This window comes from Pagrus major, chromosome 3, assembly GCF_040436345.1.
Source record: "Pagrus major chromosome 3, Pma_NU_1.0".
Lineage (NCBI taxonomy): Eukaryota > Metazoa > Chordata > Actinopteri > Spariformes > Sparidae > Pagrus > Pagrus major.
The window spans coordinates 5,346,974-5,363,833 of record NC_133217.1 but is presented as its reverse complement, the minus strand read 5'-3'; the positions used below and the strand labels follow the sequence as shown (position 1 = coordinate 5,363,833).

Genomic DNA, 16,860 nt, shown 5'->3' with positions numbered 1-16,860 from the left:
CTTAAATTAGCAAATAACTGTAGTAGAGTAAAAAGTAGAATATTTGCCTCCAAATTGTAGTTGAGTGGAAGGATAAAGTAGCATAAACTTTTACCGAAGTAATGTTTTACCACAAAATCTTTACTTTTACTCATGTATGACTTTTGGGTACGTTTTACAACATTGATTAAAACTAAAGCAACAAGCCTGTTCTGAAATTGTAAGGAGTAGAAAGTACAGATATTTGTGTTAAAATGTAGGGAGTAAAAGGAAAGAGTTGTCAGAAAAATAAAAACTATGATAAAACTGGATAAGATTGGCTGCTAGTATGTTCTACAGTAGTATCAATCCTCTCATCTAACCACCTGCATGGATGCCAAAATGTGAAAATGAAAATATTGTCAGAATGTCAGAAACAATTTTAAGCAAAGAATTACTGATGGCGTAATTAATGTTAAACATATTTTATATTTACTTTCAGGGCCAGCAGTATTTTTTCAAATGATGGAGAGCCACACCTTCATCTGTTTGGTTTCCCCCTCAAAATGCTGTCAGGACATTCCTTTCTCACACCGAAACCACCCAAAACAATCATGCAGACAAAAAGGGAAACCACAAATATGCCAAAACAGCTTTACAGGGTCAAAGTACGACTCAGCGTGCCGTCCTGTTGTTACATCTCCCTAAGTTGTCGTAATGTGTTGTACAAAGGAATCAAATTTCAGAGAGGCGGGACTGCCAGGAATACAGTGTGGCACCTGGCCAACCACTTTCAGTCAGGCAGGAGGAGGCAGGGTCCAGTGAGTGTAACGCATTCAAAGAATTAATCATTTTGGATAAATTCACACGGGATGAATGAAACAATCTTTTATTAGGAAGAACAAACACAGAAAAATGCTGAAAACAGTATTCCAGAAGAGCTTGTTTGGGTCAATTCCTGTACATGGCGTCATGTTTATGGATTATCAAAATAAAGGAAAGAGTGGGAGGGTTCTTGTGAGGTCATGTTTTATCTCCACAGCAGGTTTATTTCAATATAATACATCATTTACAAGCAGAAAGTGTCCATAAGGGTTATCAGCTTAGGAGTCTTTCAAAAGAACTCACAGTGGTCTGAAGAAAACATTTTTGAGTTTTAGGAGCTCCCCAGAAACTAATTATGGGCTAAAAGTAGAAAAAAAAAGCTAAATATGTGTGGATCAGAACAGTGCTGGAGGGATGCCACTTCCAAACAGAAGACTCCAGGAAGTTGGGATCTTCCATTTGTTGGGTTTTTGGCTCTGAAATGTGAATCAGAGAAAACCACGTTTAGAAATGCAAGTTAATTTTCTCACTGGACTGAAAGGCATGAGAGAGAAATGGCTCTGAAGTGCAGTGAGGCCGTCTGTTCAAGTGTGTCACTCACAGGGTTGTCCAGTAGGTGGAGCCAGTCGTTGAGGTGGTTGACGAGGGTGAAGGCGTCTGGGATGTTGTCGCCCTCTGAGCAGAAGAGCAGCAGCACGGCCAGCGGGAGGTCCTCTGCACAACTGAACACAACATCCAGCACATGCGGTCAGACACATTGAAGAAAATATAAAAAATAATAAATAAATAAATAAAAAATATACAATCAAGGTCAAAATGTTAAATAAATTTAAGGTAAAGTGCGTTTTGTTATTATCGTACGAAAGAAGGCAGGAACATGTATTTGGGGGGATGCAGGAGACACATCCCCCTCAATAATTAGAACACATGCGTACATTTTTTTAACAAACTGCTTGAATGGGAGCTTTATATTCCATTATGTATTGAATAATAACCTGTAAGGTTGTCAAAAGTATCGATTCTTGATACCACATGTTAAAAACGTTACCATATCAAAAGTACTGATGCTATAATTAAAAAAATAAAAAAACAGATCCACAATCAGATTTTCTATCACAGGCTGCACAGATATAAAATGCGTGTGGAAAAAATTATCTTATAATGAGCCTCCAACTTCTTTATTTATTTGAACTTCTACAAATAGCTGACACAGCTCTCTCTCTGTACCTGTCTGTGTAGAGTCCTTTGGTTATGCCTCCTCCAGGGATGCAGAGGCGAGGCTCTGCGTTGGCGTCCGTCAGTCCTGGGAAGGCCGCCACTCGCTCCATCTCCCTCCAGCTGAGCTCTTTCAAAGCGTCTGCGCTCCCCTTCAGCAGGGGCGGCGTGAGCAGGTACCTCAATGGAGTGCTGACATGGACACAGATTTGTCAGTAGAGTTGATTGCAAACAGCAAAGAAAAGCAGCGATGATGTGAAGTGGATGAATAGGTACCCTTGCAGCTGTTGGTCGTCCCTCTGGTAGGCGTGGCTGCTGGACAGAACCACGGTCCTGGAGAACCCACTGGCTTTGATCCAAGACACGAGCAGCTGACGGAACTTTTTGGATTTTGTCTGCGATTAAAACAAAAGTTGCCAATTACATTCGAGGTCCATGGGAACCCACACTACATCATCATGGAGGATAAAGATGTAGGTTATAAAATTTAAAAAGGTAGTAAAACAGTATTCTTAATTACACCTTTGTTTTCGTGTCAGAGCACATTGGAGTGTGAAATATTAAAATCAAATGGGAAAAATAACAAACAGAAACAACTCTGCTTTTACCTGAATTATTGGCGCTCGGATTTGAAGAACTGCCAACTTCAGTTCTGCTGCGGTGTACACTGTTGATTAGAAAAGGTTGACAGATTAATTGAGGACTAGATTTTTGAGTGTGTTGGATGTCTTTCCCCGTGTTGGATGTCTTGCAGAAGGGAAAAGACATCCGACTCATCTACAGCAGCCAAATAATCAAGACCCACAGAGGTCATGAGCTCCATGTGAGCACTGATCAGACGATACCTTCTGCAGGAGTGTGCAGCTCCTCAGCGTCCTCTTTGCAGGAGGCGTACGGGTTGTTTCCAGCCATGGGGATGAGACAGTCGGAGTGTATGTGGCCCACTCTGCTCATGTTGAGAGTGGACACGAGGAGGTCCACAGCCAGCTGACCCACATTACCAACAGCAACTGCTGGCTAGGAGGAGAATAAACAACAATAAAGAGAAACTGGCAAACATTTTGATGATTTAATAGTTGTTTCAGTCATTTTTTGCCAGAGTTATTTTTGTTATTTCTGTTAACAGAGTTAAAGGTTTTAATAGCCTTTTTGTTCTTATATTTAGAGATTAGTTTTACGTATTTTTCAACATATTAAGGGAAAATAACAAAATTAAGGTTTTTTATTACAAAATTTCGATTTTTGAATCAAGAATTTGGGAAATAGATTTATAAATGTTTATCTTCTTTGATTTATGGAAAAACAAATTGCCACATTCTCCGACAATAAAGCAAAGTCTCTAAAAACATGGTTGTTTCAGTCTTTTTTTGGCTGAGGAATTATTCTGTAATAATAATATTTGACAGTGTAACAATGACAGGTGCCATTTTCCGTACTGAATACTTTTACTTTTAATATATTTACTTTCACACTACAGAATGAGTATTTTACAAGTGTGATATAGGTACTTTTAGTTAAGTTAAGGATGGGAATACTTCAAGTTTCAAGATTGTGATTTAGTTGTCGTGATACAACACTTCACAGGGTCCCGTAAGACCCTGAGTTTAAAATGAAACTGAACCACTGACTTATTATTAGCAATAACACACATTATAAGAGACAGTCCAGGCATTTACACACAGTTTTAACGTGAAGTGAAACCACAAACTCAGGATGTCACTCACCATGACGAGGGTGAAATCTTTGAAGCAGGGCGCTGAGTTTTGTGAAGAGATAAACATGGCGCCGTACAGCTAGCAAGCACACGCAGCTAATCAGTAAGTGAGTGACAGAGATTTAAATTCAACTATTTCATTAATATCATACAAAATGATAATATCCCGGCACTTTTCACTTCTATTTGCGTGCCTGGTGTTGTGGACCTTCTCGGCACTCGCTCGCCGTCGACTGTTGATGATTAAGTGGCTTTAGTAGCCGCTGTAAGTGCCTGAAGTAAAAGTATCAGGAGCGTTTTATTTAGGGAAAAAATGTTTAGTAAATGTCTAAACCGACTGTTATAATCTGTGTTTAACGGTTTATACATCTGGTTAAAGGCTATATATGTGAAATTCAGTTTGAGGATTTGCTATTATAAAAAGGGATTTTAACGGTCAAACGGCTGCTCCGCAAAGATTTCCTGCGTATTAGAGATCTGCAACTGTCCTTTGAAACAGAGGAATTATAAGACACAATACCATTTATACTACTACTACTACTACTACTACTACTACTCTTCCTCCTACTATCCCCTTTTATCTATCTATATCTAATTGTTCCTTTTGGCAATTATCTACTTTACTCTTATATTGCCATACCTATTTTGTACATTTGTACATTTTCAAGAAAAACTACTACCAGTATTAGTACTACTAAAGCAATGTTTTGGTCAGTTCAGTCGTAGAAATAGAAAAATACAAATAAAAGACATAAATAGAGGACATTCATACAGATGCAATAATGTAATCATTAATATATACTGTTTGAGATCATAGTCATCAGAAAATCAAAAATGTACATGCTATAAAAATAACGTGTTTACCTACACAAATGACAAATGATCTTCAAAACATCATGAAGCACCGGTCCAGCATATTAATTGCTTGCATAATTTGTACATTTAGTGTGATTTGAACTTATTAAATCACGGCAGAGCGTTCTGCACACTTCTCACTACAGACAGGTGAGGTAGCATCAGCGAAGTCATTGTGGTTTGACTTCAGTGGGAATAGTTTGACCTTTCACTGCAGCCAGAGCATTTTCTACCATCATCTGCACCATCTTTCTTCTTGTGGTGTCAGTGTTGAATGCAATGTGGGGGGTGATCAGCACATTAGGAAGGTCGAGGAGGGGGTGATCCCTGAACAAGAAGAAGAGGAAGAAGAAGTGTTGAATTTTGACGTTGAATTTTTTGGGCCACAAGATGTAAACACAACACTGATACGTCATCATCAAAAACTTTTTAAGCATTATTTAAAAACCGTTCTCCAGCCTCCAGTCCAATAAGTACTGTACTTTTAGCTCTGTTTTGATCTCCACCAACTTGAGATAAATATCTGTCTCTTTCGAGAGTGTGTTCATTAAGGCAGGCAGGAGGGAAAAGGCAGGCAGTTAAAAGAGGTTAACAGATCATTGGATTTCGTGTAAGCCGTGAATTGAGAATAAAACTGACTATGGATGCAGAATCAGCAGCAAAAATGCAGGACTAAGTGATTGTGTGAGGATTTAAACGAAGGAGCGTTATAGATAATTGACAAAGACGTATACATGTATTAACAGTACTGACCTTGATCTATGTTACCATAACTGTGCTGCTGAGATGAGGATCCTGAATAGGATGTGTGCCAGCGCATAATGTTCTCCTCTGTTATCTATTGATGTGAAAAGGTTAATGTTTTGTTGACTCAGTTTAACCCCCGTTTTGTTTTTGTTTTTTTACATTTACTCAGTAAAAGAATACATTTTATCTAAAGTATGACTGGAAAAGAAAAGTCCTTCACGTATTAAACTGATCAGTTCACAGAGGTTGGATGTGGTTGTTGTGAGATTTCAGTCTCTCTCTGTCTGCTTTGTCGTAGGGCTGGGCTTAGAATAATATCACAATGTTATATTTCATAATTTAATATTCAATATTTTAGGCCATAGATATTTTTAAATCTTCTCAAAAGCACTACTACAAAAGGCCCGACGTCAATATGGCAGCAATATTGCAAGGATTGTGGATCACATCACTTTACTGTAATGTGGCCTTTAAGACCAGGAAAAGACAACAATTGTAGTACAGTATAAAGGCTCAAAAAAGGAATGAAGGTCAAGTACAAGGTGTTAAATTCGATGTAGTTTTATTATCTAAAACGTGGTTCACAAATTTTAAATTTTAGTGTAACAGTCATTCAATCAAAACAAAGTTGTAAGGCTACAGTTAAACGTTGAAATCATCCATGAATTCATATTGAACATTTGTTTCCAGACTAGTTATATGAAACATTTGCTGATACATTATCATAATGTAGCATAAATAATCATGTTTTAGCACCGATTATGTCAGAATATTAGACAGAACAACCAAAACTACTTCTTGAAAAATAAAAGTTAAAAGATCATCTTGGAGCAGACAAACACTTCTTACTCCTAACAGATGGGGTACCATCAGTGAGGTCATTTTGGTTTGACTTCATTGGGAACAGATTGACCTTTCAATGCAGCCAGAGCATTTTCTATCATCATCCGTGCCATCTTTCTTATTGTGGTGTCAGTGTTGGTGCCAACGTGAGGGGTGATCAGCACATTAGGAAGGCCGAGAAGAGGATGATCTCTGCACAAAGAGAAGAGGAAATGTTAGGAGCCAGCAACAAGTTGCTTGAGCATCCGGCAGACAGTGAGCAGCATTAGCATAATATAAATTCAGGTTTCTGTTGAACGGTCCAGTATCCAATATCCTTTTAGCTCTGATTTGGTCTCCACCAACTCTTGAGGGACATATCTGTCTCTTTATCTACTAAACATTGTACTGTGTTCAGCAGCTGGTTGCTCACTGTGTCCATATGCTGTTTGGTGCTTGAACAGTAGCATGCAGTGGGTTTTTTCCCTGGAAACAGCTGCAGCTAAAGTACAGAACCGCTGGCCAGAAAACCAAAACAATGGGCTAAAAGACACAAAATACCTCCGTAGAGCTGTATGGACATGTGACACCATTCACATTACACATTCAAACTATTGTTAATAATAAAAATACCTACAAGTGCAGCTTCAAAGAAAAATAGACATAAAAATAAGTTACATGTGTCGCAGAAATACATAAATCAATTGTATCTCATTGTAAATGTATGAATGATACCTACTTTGATCTTTGTTATCATAATTATACTTTACTTTTTTTTACTGCATGTAAGAAGCTGAGGATCCTGAATACCTTGTGTGTCAGTACATAATGTGTTCCTCTGTTATCTATTGACGTGAAAAGGTTAATGTTTGTAGAGTTAAAGCAAACCTATGTCACTTTTGCTTGGCAGTGGCAATCGCTACAAAGTAGTGTAGAGTCAAAAAGTCGGTGAACTGACTCAGTAACGTCAAGCACACAGCAAATTTAATCTAAAGTAAGACCGTATAAGCAAAAGACTGTAATCGAAAGCAAGAGTGAAACTGTTCAGTGAAAGGAGGAAGAATGTGGTTGTTCTGACAAAAGTTATATAATCACACTTCGATAAAAAATGATTCAAAAGAGTGTGGTGAGACCTTGGTAAAGGTTCGGGGTGAGTCACGTCTAATGCTGCCGCGCGAATGGTTCCAGTCTGCAGAGCTTTCACTAAAGCGTCCTGGTCCACAACCAGACCTGAGACATGAAGAGAAATCGGATTAAAGATCAGTGTGTCAGAATAACTCAACAGTAATTCTTTAACCAAGATCAGTCCAGGAGACACATTATCCTCACCTCTGCTGATGTTGACCAGCGTTGCTGTGGGTTTCATGAGGGACAGCTCTCTGTGGCTGATCAGGCCTCTGGATTCAGGGGTAAGATTGACGGCCAGCACCACAAAGTCCGACTCTTTCAGCAGGTCACCCATGTTCTTACAGTAAGTCGCCCCAACTGCCTGCTCATCTTCAACACTCCTGGACAGCACGGAGAAAAGATGAAGCTGAACGTTAACAGTGTCTCACTGATTCATTGCTTTAATGGTTAATGTCGTGATATATATGGGTGACCAAATGACCTATATCAAACTCTGACCTTCTACTCCTGTTGTGGTACAGGATCTTCATGTCAAATCCTTTGCCTCTTTGAGCTATTTTGTGGCCAATGTGTCCCATTCCAATAATCCCCATAGTCGACCCTGAGACTTCCACTCCTATCAGCCTTTGTGGTATATGGGTGGTCTTGGGGTCCACAGCTATTTGGTGACCTGTGGAAAAACAGGACAAACATCCTTCATCCAGCAATGTTTTTAATAAAGTCTGCACTGCAGCTGCTACAGCAGTTTGTAGCACACTAATTGATATGAAGGTTGAAATGTTTTTCTGTCATTATATATACTAATTTGTCTTCTTTAACCTTTGACCTTGTGAGCCTTGGGATACATGGCATCATACAGATTGTAAAGCTCGTTGACGCAGATTTTGCGGCTATATAAATAAAACTTGACTCGCCTTCAACGATCTTCCGTGCTGATGCCAGAAGCAGACCCAGTGCCATATCCGCAGTGGCATCGCTCACCACGCCGGGCGTGTTGGTCACCTTCACTCCGACGCTGTTGATGTACGGCACATCCAGGTGATCGACGCCCACTCCTCCGTTGACGACCACCTTCAGTGAGGGAAGTGAGCTGAGCAGCGAAGGCTCTGCTGCGGGAAGGGTGTTCCACTGAAACATGGCCTGGATTTTAGGCCCGTACAGCAGGGGGTTTTGAAGCAGGTCTTTGTGGGGGATGATCTGGAAGTGTTGCTTCAGAATGTCAGTGACATCTTCAGTGAAACCTTCGTCGCTCACCTCTGAGATCAGAGCCCATGGCTTGTTGTCCTCCATTATCTTGGGGGATGAAACACAGGTTAAACCACCGGTGGACAAACACTCAAACATCTTCTTATCATTCATCTTCCTGTTCTGTTTTACTGTCGGGTTACTGGATTAAAACTGGATGGTTTTTCTTTTAATGAATCAATAATACAGTTTTCTATAAGGCAACACATGCGTTATTACCTAATACTGAGGCCAGCTTGCAGAGCAGCCATCTAGTTTTACTTTCTTTATTATTTCAATATGTTTTGTGCTTAGATGGTGCATTTTACCAAATAAAATTTTATTATTTATTAAAAACACGTGTAATGCACAGAGAGGGGGACAGATGTGGTCAACACAACTCATTTCTGCCCTGGAAGTGGGTTAATCCAGCACTGGACAGGCACGTGCTGATCTTTATCAAAGCTGTCATATGTTGCTAGACATTTAAATGTGTGTGTGCATTCCTGTACGGTGTATGTAGGCCTACATGTGTGAGGGAGGAGGAGGTGTTATCAATGACAATAATAACATACGAATAAATATAAAATCAGGAGAAACTTAAAAACTTGCAAAAACTGGGAATGGACCGGACAGCACCCACAAGTCTTCCTTGTTCTGGTTCCCCTCTAGTCTTGAACACTCAGGCCCGCCTCTAACTAGCCTATAACTAGATATTACGGTAATGCAGTGCAAGAACAGAATTCAAAATAAAAGCACAGACTTATGAACGCAATTTGCAATTTCACAATTATTCAGTCAGTCAGTCCGTTAATTCATTGATGAATTCATTGATGAATTAATTGATCGATTTGTTAATCAATTAATTGAGAATGTAAAGAATTCAAATTGCAAATTGCGTTCATAGGTCGGTGCTTTTATTTTGAAAGTTGTTCTTGCACTGCACTACCGTAATATCTAATATATACAGGCACCACAAAATAACTGGGGGCTAGTTTGACGGGGTTTCCGGAGTGGAGGCAGGCTTGAGAGCAGTTTTTGAACCAGGAAGAACTTGGGGACTGACTAGGATTTCAAAATAAAAGTTGTTGTTTTTTCCAACAACACTACCACTACTTTTTCTCCTATTTCCACCCCCAACCACAACAACAACAACAACAACAACAATAATAATGGCAAATTCTTTTTTTTTTTTTTTTTGGAGACACATAATCACTAGAAAGAAAAAAACACACTAATATTTCATTATTTCACAACCAAAAAATAAGTTAATGTGGTGTCAAGAAAATGTAAATCATTGCAAACTGGAGTGTATTTTAGTAGCTTCTCAGAGAAGAGTTTCAGCCTGACAAAAAAACTTAATTTGCACTCACAGGTGAAGGTGGGTAACCAAACCCACACACACACTCACGGTCTAACCATATGGTAACTGGGAACGGTAGGAATACTATAGTAAGATAAGATAAGATAAGATAAGATGAGATATTATTAATTCCTCAGCAAGGAAATTCGTGTGTTACAACAGCTTAAGAGTCATAGACAGAGGGAAAAGAATAACAATGACTGAGTTATAGATCAAACTGTAAACCAGAACAGCAAGACAAAAATATAATAATATAAAAATATAGTGAAAAGTAATAATAATAATAATACTACATACACTATACACTATTTGACTTTTACTTACAGATATGACTCTAAGTCCAGTTTCGTAGGCAACTGGACTTGTTTCAGTTTCTTGAAGTTGTTCACCTCTCATCCAAGAGGCTTCTTCATTTCTAACTAACTGGAGAGGAGTTGCAGGCTTTTAAACTCGGTGTGGGAGTGTCCTTACAGTGTCGTTAAGGACACATGTGAGCTCTAGGCTTGCCATTTCTCTGCATTTGTTTGTTCACACTGAACCAAGCAGCTCCCGCGTAAAGTCACACAAGTGTGTCAAGTCATACAGCACGCCGGCACTGTGGATCCAAGAGACGGTACACATCATGACGTTGAGATCAGTGTGGTTTTTTCAACGTTTTTCCCCCGATGTCCACTTGTTAATCTGAACATGTACCCGCTGACTGTTTATAATCATATGGATGCAGTTATAATGTGTTGTGATTGAGATTCTGACCCACCATACATCCTGGAAAGTGTCCCTCCCTGCGAGTGAGAGTCAGACAGCGTCCGCTGTTTACTGATGGTGATTATGTAATTTAGATCAGAAAATGTAACTTTGACAATTTCCGGGATGCATGGTGGGTCAGAATCTCAATCACAACACTTTATAACAGCATCCATATGATTATATAAATAATGTTAAATAAATAATGCAGAGTTTCTGTGTGAAAAGGGCTTCTGATTCAGCCAACCTGTGTCTTCTGCCAGTGTCACTTGATTGAAGTCAACTTTAGCAAATTGGAGACTTAATTGAACCTCCACCCTTGACACTGTTTTTTGCTGAATACTTGCACCATACCTTTGTGTGTTGCAGTTGACGCACAGATCTGTGCACGTCTGTCACTTTAAGAAGCAGGCGGGCTTGTGCCGGACGCCACAGTCTCCTCATACACTGTACAAAGCATACACACTGCATTCTGGACGATAAGTCAATGGCATTGTTAGTTTAGAGTTTTATAATGGAGCACACAAAATAAAGAATATATAAACCTATACATAAATATATATAAGCCCAGCAGTAATGATTACCTGTGCTGCTGGATGACAAATAATTCAAGGCAGTCGATATTTCCTGCTGATCTGATGTGCAAAAAAAATCCAACAGATATCAGATTCAAAATAAGACAGAAGAAAGCAAAGTGTAAAAATCTGCATGCAGTAAAAGTCCACAGGTCAAACATTTTAATAAATGATTAACAAGAAAACATGCAGGTCCCAAAAAAGTTGATGTATGCAATGAAGAAGTAAAATATTCTACATGGCATCCCCTTTTTTTTTTACTTAATGTTTGTTAAGTTCTCACCTTCAGCTGGAACCTGCTGTTCCCTGACTTATGAGGAGTAGAAACTGGGTTTAAGATTCATTCAGCCGGTCTTGAATAATGTTTAACCTCCCACTTGCTTTAAATTAAGCTTTAGAGGCTTTAAACCAGAGGGTCGTCTACGTCCACTGGCATGGAGAACAGAGGAGTGGAGGAATTCATTTAGCACATTGACCCAGCAGGCACAAGCTTCGGGGCTGGTGATTACACAAGACTGAGCACAGCGAGCAATGGTCATAAACCTCCCACCATTCATAAAGGGACAGTACACGAAAAAGACAGAACCCATGTCCGGGTTCACAGAAGTCTAGCTTGTTTATCATTTTTGGTTTATGTACTTTTTTTCAGTCTTTCTCCTCCTATTGTATCCACTTGTTGGTGTCATTAATTAAGTGGAAGATTCTGATTTGTTTTAAAGAAACTAATTATCCTCACAGGGGAAGTTAAGCTACTGTAGCAGCAAATAATAATTGGAATTAGAGGAACGTGTAATTGGAAGAGCATGTCAGTGGAAGTGCCTGCAAACAGGCAGTTAATCAACAAAAGAAACAAACGTGCAAAAAAAGTATGCATTGTAGCATCAACCCGATTAGGAAAAGTTGTAAAATAATGTCAGAATCTAATTCTATTACATAAGTTAATGCAGACTTATACATAAAACATATGTGTTTATTTGATTATTGCATAAATAATTGTACTTCTACATGAACACAACGTGTTTTCCAACTGTTTCATATTCTATACACATAAAAGAAATGCATTTCAAATTGGTTATTTTGTCCCTCCTAATTTATACACATTGACTGCATGAATATGTATAATGTTATCACTCATAAAAACACAAATAAAATGCAATCAAAAATAAAATATATAGAAAAAACAAATCATAAATCAATTAATATCATAAATAAAGTCAGATTAAAAAGGTAGGTATTGAGTTTGCTTTGAAAAATATCAACAATTCTCTGCTGTGAACGTGTGACCACTAGGCAGCAGTAGTGTATTAAGGTGTTTGTCTGTGTGGCAGCACGGTGCCCTCACATGTGTTTGGATGAGCTTATCAGTACTCAAACTTTTAAAAGCTGCTCCTGAAGCTTTGCACTCACAGCCCACATTACCTGCCCGCACTTATGATGCTTCTTGTGTGGGACGAATGACCTCAGCTACCTTGAGTTTATTTTTTATTTGCACCTGCATATCAAAAGAATCAACTGACAGCAGCAACACCGTGCAAGACAGTGGTTCCCAGCCTGTCTTGGCATGTGATCTGCACTTTGTGACCCGTTAAAATGAAAGAGTATGTGCAGGTTATGGCCTTAGTGTGTACATGGGGGAGCGTTTTGCTTCATATGTTTCATCAGATGGATTTTTACAAGTCTGAAGGGGTAAAAGTATGTTGTGTGCAAAGCAAAATAAAAAAAACAACATAGAAATTACAGAAACTGTTCCTTATCTCTTTCAACATTCTCATAGCAAAGATTGAAGTAGCCTCATAACAGATGGATATGTGTTAGCTGTTAGCTTGTTTTAACTTTTCATGTATCATTCTCTGCAAAAATATATTTACATTGCGAGATTAAAAGCACACGTCTTTAAGAAAATGTATTATATTTTTGAATGTAGTCTCTATCTTTTATTTGAGGTACATTGAATTAGTTGTTTATGCAAGTTTATCTGAAGACTTAAACTTTTTTTTAAACTTTTTTAGTTTACATAAGCAGTTGTATTTTTTCACACCTAAAATCTGTCAATACCACTTTTCTACTACTGTATTTCTCAATGTTTGGACTCACTGATGCTCAGTGACAGCGTGTTGTAAAGAGTGCAATATGAATAGTACTTCAAAAAGTCTTAAAGTATCTGATATTAAACGTATTTAAGCATCAAAAGTACAAGTAAAAGTACATTATACATGTATGTGTATGCTGTACGCTGTTTCTTTTTTTTGTTTTTTTATCAGATTGCAATCTGCAAAGTAACTAGTACCTAAGGATATCAAATATATGTAGTGGAGTTGAAAATTACAATATTTGCGTCCAAGATGCAGTGGAGTGGGAAAATAAAGTAGTTGAAAAAGTACCTTAAAATTGTACTTACCACAGTACTTTAGTAAATGTACTTAGTTTACATTGCATCACTGCTTGAGTGTCATTAGTGGTTTAGCTGTGATGTTATTGTCTATGTCCATGTTTGTGTTCCTGCAACAAGCCAGAGCATCAGGGAAGGCCATGTGTGCAACGCAGCTGCAGATCAGCAGCTTACCTGCTTCTCACTGTTGCATAATCTCACCACCTTAACTTTAAGTATCTGCTCCTCCTCCCCCTCTCCTCCTCCCCCTCTCCTCCTCCGCATTTGTGTTTCCCGAACCTCTTCACCTCCTCCTCTACCCCTCTGTCACCTGCGCACTCCCTCAGTTCTGCACTGCTCCTCATCCACCTCCTCCCTTCTCTGCGTCTCTCCTCCATTTATTTGCGGCTGCAACCTTTCGTCCTCCCTCTATCTGACTTGCCAGGAGTCGTTTGGGCTTTTATTAAGCTCTCCAGCCACTGCTCAGCTCGATCTACTGCCACATCAGTAGGAACAGCAGGAGGCCTTTTTAGCAAAGTGCTGACTCACGTGGTAGACAGGAATTACATCCCTGCTTCATCACACAGCATTTTGAATATTAATGATAATGCTCTTCTCTGATCAGTAAACAAAAATGGAAGCATGAGGAGGTCATATGAGAGGTTTTTGTGTATTTCAGTGAAAATGCATCACACATTTCATCAATAAATCTGATCAAAGTACAGTTTTCGACACCACCCCTCCTGACATCTTTGCATCTTATCTCATGCGGCAGAATTGATTGTGTTGCATGTCATGGTCTCATGTTAACACACAGGTGAGGGCTTGTGGCCGACCTGTGGTGTCATGCACAGCTGTCACGGTACAGCACACAGGAGACACTAAGTGAAAAAGTCCTTAAGTAAACCCTGCCTCTCCATAATAGATTGCTGACGTGAGTACTCATCCTGACTCAGCTTATCGGCCCCACAGAGCTCTTTGAAGTCAAGGTGTAGTTTGCTCTCCCTCTTCTGAGCAGATAAAAATAAAACTGTAAAACAATGTAGATGACTTTGCTGTAGGTTTGCTGTGAGTATTCTAGATTCTATATATAAACTGTAATTATTTTCTGCTGTCACGTCCAGTGACCAAAAATAATAAAAGTAATGTGTAAAGAATCAGAAATGATGCAATTAAGAGACAGAAACAGAGTCCTGTTTGGTGCTGTGTTTGGGATGCTTGCATTTTTCATTTGTCTTTTCTAAAAAAGGTTTACTGTTGTTGCTTCAAACCTGTCGATTTTAATCAATAGCCAGCATTAAACATATACTTCCAGATTCTTTTCAAGTTTTGGAAGAAGTTTCACTTATGTAAAAGTAACATTATAGCTGTTTAATACTGAAGTGGGGAAGGTGAAGCTAATTTTTACTGCTTTATTCATTGTTGGTTAGATAAATCTTCAAAATGCACAATGTTCTATTTCCTAATGATACATTTTGTGTGTAAAATGTTTATCTGAAATGTAACTAATAACTACAGTGATCAGGTTAATGTAGCCCAGCAGAGTAAAAAGTACAATACGCTTCTCTGAAATGTGGTGGAGTAGAAATGAAAGTATTCAAGTAGAAGTGTAGTTACCTTAGAGTAACACAGCAAATGAAAGATTTAGCTAATTATCATTTTTAGAAACATTAAGTTTCCCTTTACTTTTCCATCAGGACATTATTTTAAAGCTGAAATATCAGACACTGACTTTTCACTGTCCATCAGGTGCAATATTTCAAATATCATGTACAATATTACCTTGTATTACTTCTTAATATATTTATATTGTATATACTACCTTTTATGTTTAGTTATTTTTATTGTAGTTTACTATTTTTTCCTATATTATTTATTTTATCGTTGTTCTATTAGGCACTGATGTCAACATTGACTCCTTTTACGTTTTTTTATTATTAGTCTACAGTGTTTTTCTATTTTATTCTGATGTTACTGTATTTTTGAGCTTTCTCTGGCACAAGAATTTCCTTCAGGATAATCAAATTCTATCTTATCTTATCTTTGACTTTAGTACCTGTTATCAGAATTATGCAAAAAAAACCCTCTTTTCCTACATTTTGTATCTGTCAGTAATTATTGGTAGTCTTTCAAGCACTGAACAGGTTTCATTCTGGGTCCTGGTCTATGGTGTAAGTGCAGAGTACATCTAGTTATTTAAAATTATTTTCATCCTTGTTGTACTTGTGTTATTGCATTGAAGAAAACACACTGCAAAAACTCCAAATCTTAGTCAGTATATTAGTCTAATTACTTGTCAAAAATATCTTATTACACTTGATATATGACACACAGGTCAGCTAGAAAGTAATATTTCGTTAGTCGATTTTTTTTCCACTTATTACAAGCAAGAAACACATTGAATTCATTGGGTGGCATTTTTTCCAGTGTAGTGAATTTGCATGTTTGAATATTTAAATTTAAATGCATTTAACTCATAATCCTTTCCTGTTTGAGTGTTTGCGGAAGAAGTCAAATGTAAATGTTTTTGATGTGCCTCCATTTCCTTCAATATGTATTTCCCACTGTTCCCACCCAACCATGAGACTCAGCTTGTTGAACCTGTTGGTGGACATCTGCATATCTCCAGTGACTCAGGCCCCTCTCCCCCCACACCACTGGTGTTGTCCCTGGGTTGGTTCTGAACACGATCAGAAGATATCCCCTCCCCTGCAGGTGCTGTTGTCTTGCAGAGACCACACACACACACACACACGCACAGACAGAGACACACTTCACACCCTCTCTAATGTTTCTGCAGAAGCTCAACACGCGACACAAAGCATGTCCCGGTTGAGAATAAATTCACCTGCTTGGTAATCCAGTCAGCATGAGCTTTAGTCTGCTGCTCATGACGCACAGGTCGACTCAGTAGGGACAGCCTTGTTCTCTGACTCCCAACCTCTACTTGTAAATGTCATTGCATTTCACATTTAATTATTAAATTGTTTCTATTAAACTTTCTGCTATAATTGCAAAGTTTGGGGGCTTTTATTTAACTGTATGCTATTTTATATTTTAATTATTTTTTTTCTCAAAAACAATAGTTCTTAATGGCTTTTTACTTGCGAATTGTTGGACTTTGTCAAAATATCTCCTCGTCTTGTTGTTTTTTTTTTGTCTACTGAAGCAGGGGACACCTTCAGCATACATAAAACATCTATAATCTGGATTATGATATCACGTATCATTCAGTAATTTGAAAGAATCTGGAGAAACTTGCAACAGAAACAGTAACAAAGGCATTTTAATCCAATCTGAATTGTTTGTGGAGAACTTTTAA

At 38.3% G+C, this 16,860-nt stretch overlaps 2 protein-coding genes across 4 annotated transcripts; both read right to left on the bottom strand.

The window, feature by feature from the left end:
- Nucleotides 1-831: 831 nt before the first annotated feature.
- Nucleotides 832-3,867, bottom strand: psmg2 (proteasome (prosome, macropain) assembly chaperone 2). The gene is made up of 7 exons (XM_073463193.1): nt 3,723-3,867; nt 2,844-3,015; nt 2,607-2,665; nt 2,275-2,393; nt 2,011-2,190; nt 1,385-1,505; nt 832-1,259 (listed from the first exon to the last, which is right to left on the bottom strand). The coding sequence occupies exons 1-7, from the start codon at nt 3,777-3,779 to the stop codon at nt 1,179-1,181; spliced, it is 789 nt and encodes a 262-aa protein (XP_073319294.1). The 5' UTR covers nt 3,780-3,867; the 3' UTR covers nt 832-1,178.
- Nucleotides 3,868-5,859: 1,992 nt separating this feature from the next.
- On the bottom strand, nt 5,860-11,620 carry LOC140993707 (probable 2-ketogluconate reductase). 3 transcript variants are annotated; one of them, XM_073463223.1, is made up of 8 exons: nt 11,454-11,620; nt 11,180-11,230; nt 10,950-11,067; nt 8,179-8,557; nt 7,763-7,934; nt 7,466-7,644; nt 7,270-7,366; nt 5,860-6,349 (listed from the first exon to the last, which is right to left on the bottom strand). In XM_073463223.1, the coding sequence occupies exons 3-8, from the start codon at nt 11,064-11,066 to the stop codon at nt 6,193-6,195; spliced, it is 1,101 nt and encodes a 366-aa protein (XP_073319324.1). In that variant the 5' UTR covers nt 11,067; nt 11,180-11,230; nt 11,454-11,620; the 3' UTR covers nt 5,860-6,192. The 3 variants fall into 3 exon arrangements, with proteins under 3 accessions (XP_073319324.1, XP_073319326.1, XP_073319325.1); XM_073463225.1 differs by lacking the exons at nt 10,950-11,067; nt 11,180-11,230 and having other exon boundaries at nt 11,454-11,619; XM_073463224.1 differs by lacking the exons at nt 11,180-11,230; nt 11,454-11,620 and having other exon boundaries at nt 10,950-11,171.
- Between the last annotated feature and the right edge of the window lie 5,240 nt (nt 11,621-16,860).

Coding starts and splice junctions, on each gene's coding strand:
- LOC140993707 (XM_073463223.1), bottom strand. CDS start 11,066: ATGCAGTGTGTATGCTTTGTACAGTGTATGAGGAGACTGTGGCGTCCG. Junction 7,645..7,762: donor TACCACAACAGGAGTAGAAG/GTCAGAGTTTGA, acceptor CGTGCTGTCCAG/GAGTGTTGAAGATGAGCAGG. Junction 7,367..7,465: donor GCTGGTCAACATCAGCAGAG/GTGAGGATAATG, acceptor TTCATGTCTCAG/GTCTGGTTGTGGACCAGGAC.
- psmg2 (XM_073463193.1), bottom strand. CDS start 3,779: ATGTTTATCTCTTCACAAAACTCAGCGCCCTGCTTCAAAGATTTCACC. Junction 1,506..2,010: donor AAAGGACTCTACACAGACAG/GTACAGAGAGAG, acceptor TGTTGTGTTCAG/TTGTGCAGAGGACCTCCCGC. Junction 1,260..1,384: donor TCCACCTACTGGACAACCCT/GTGAGTGACACA, acceptor TTCACATTTCAG/AGCCAAAAACCCAACAAATG.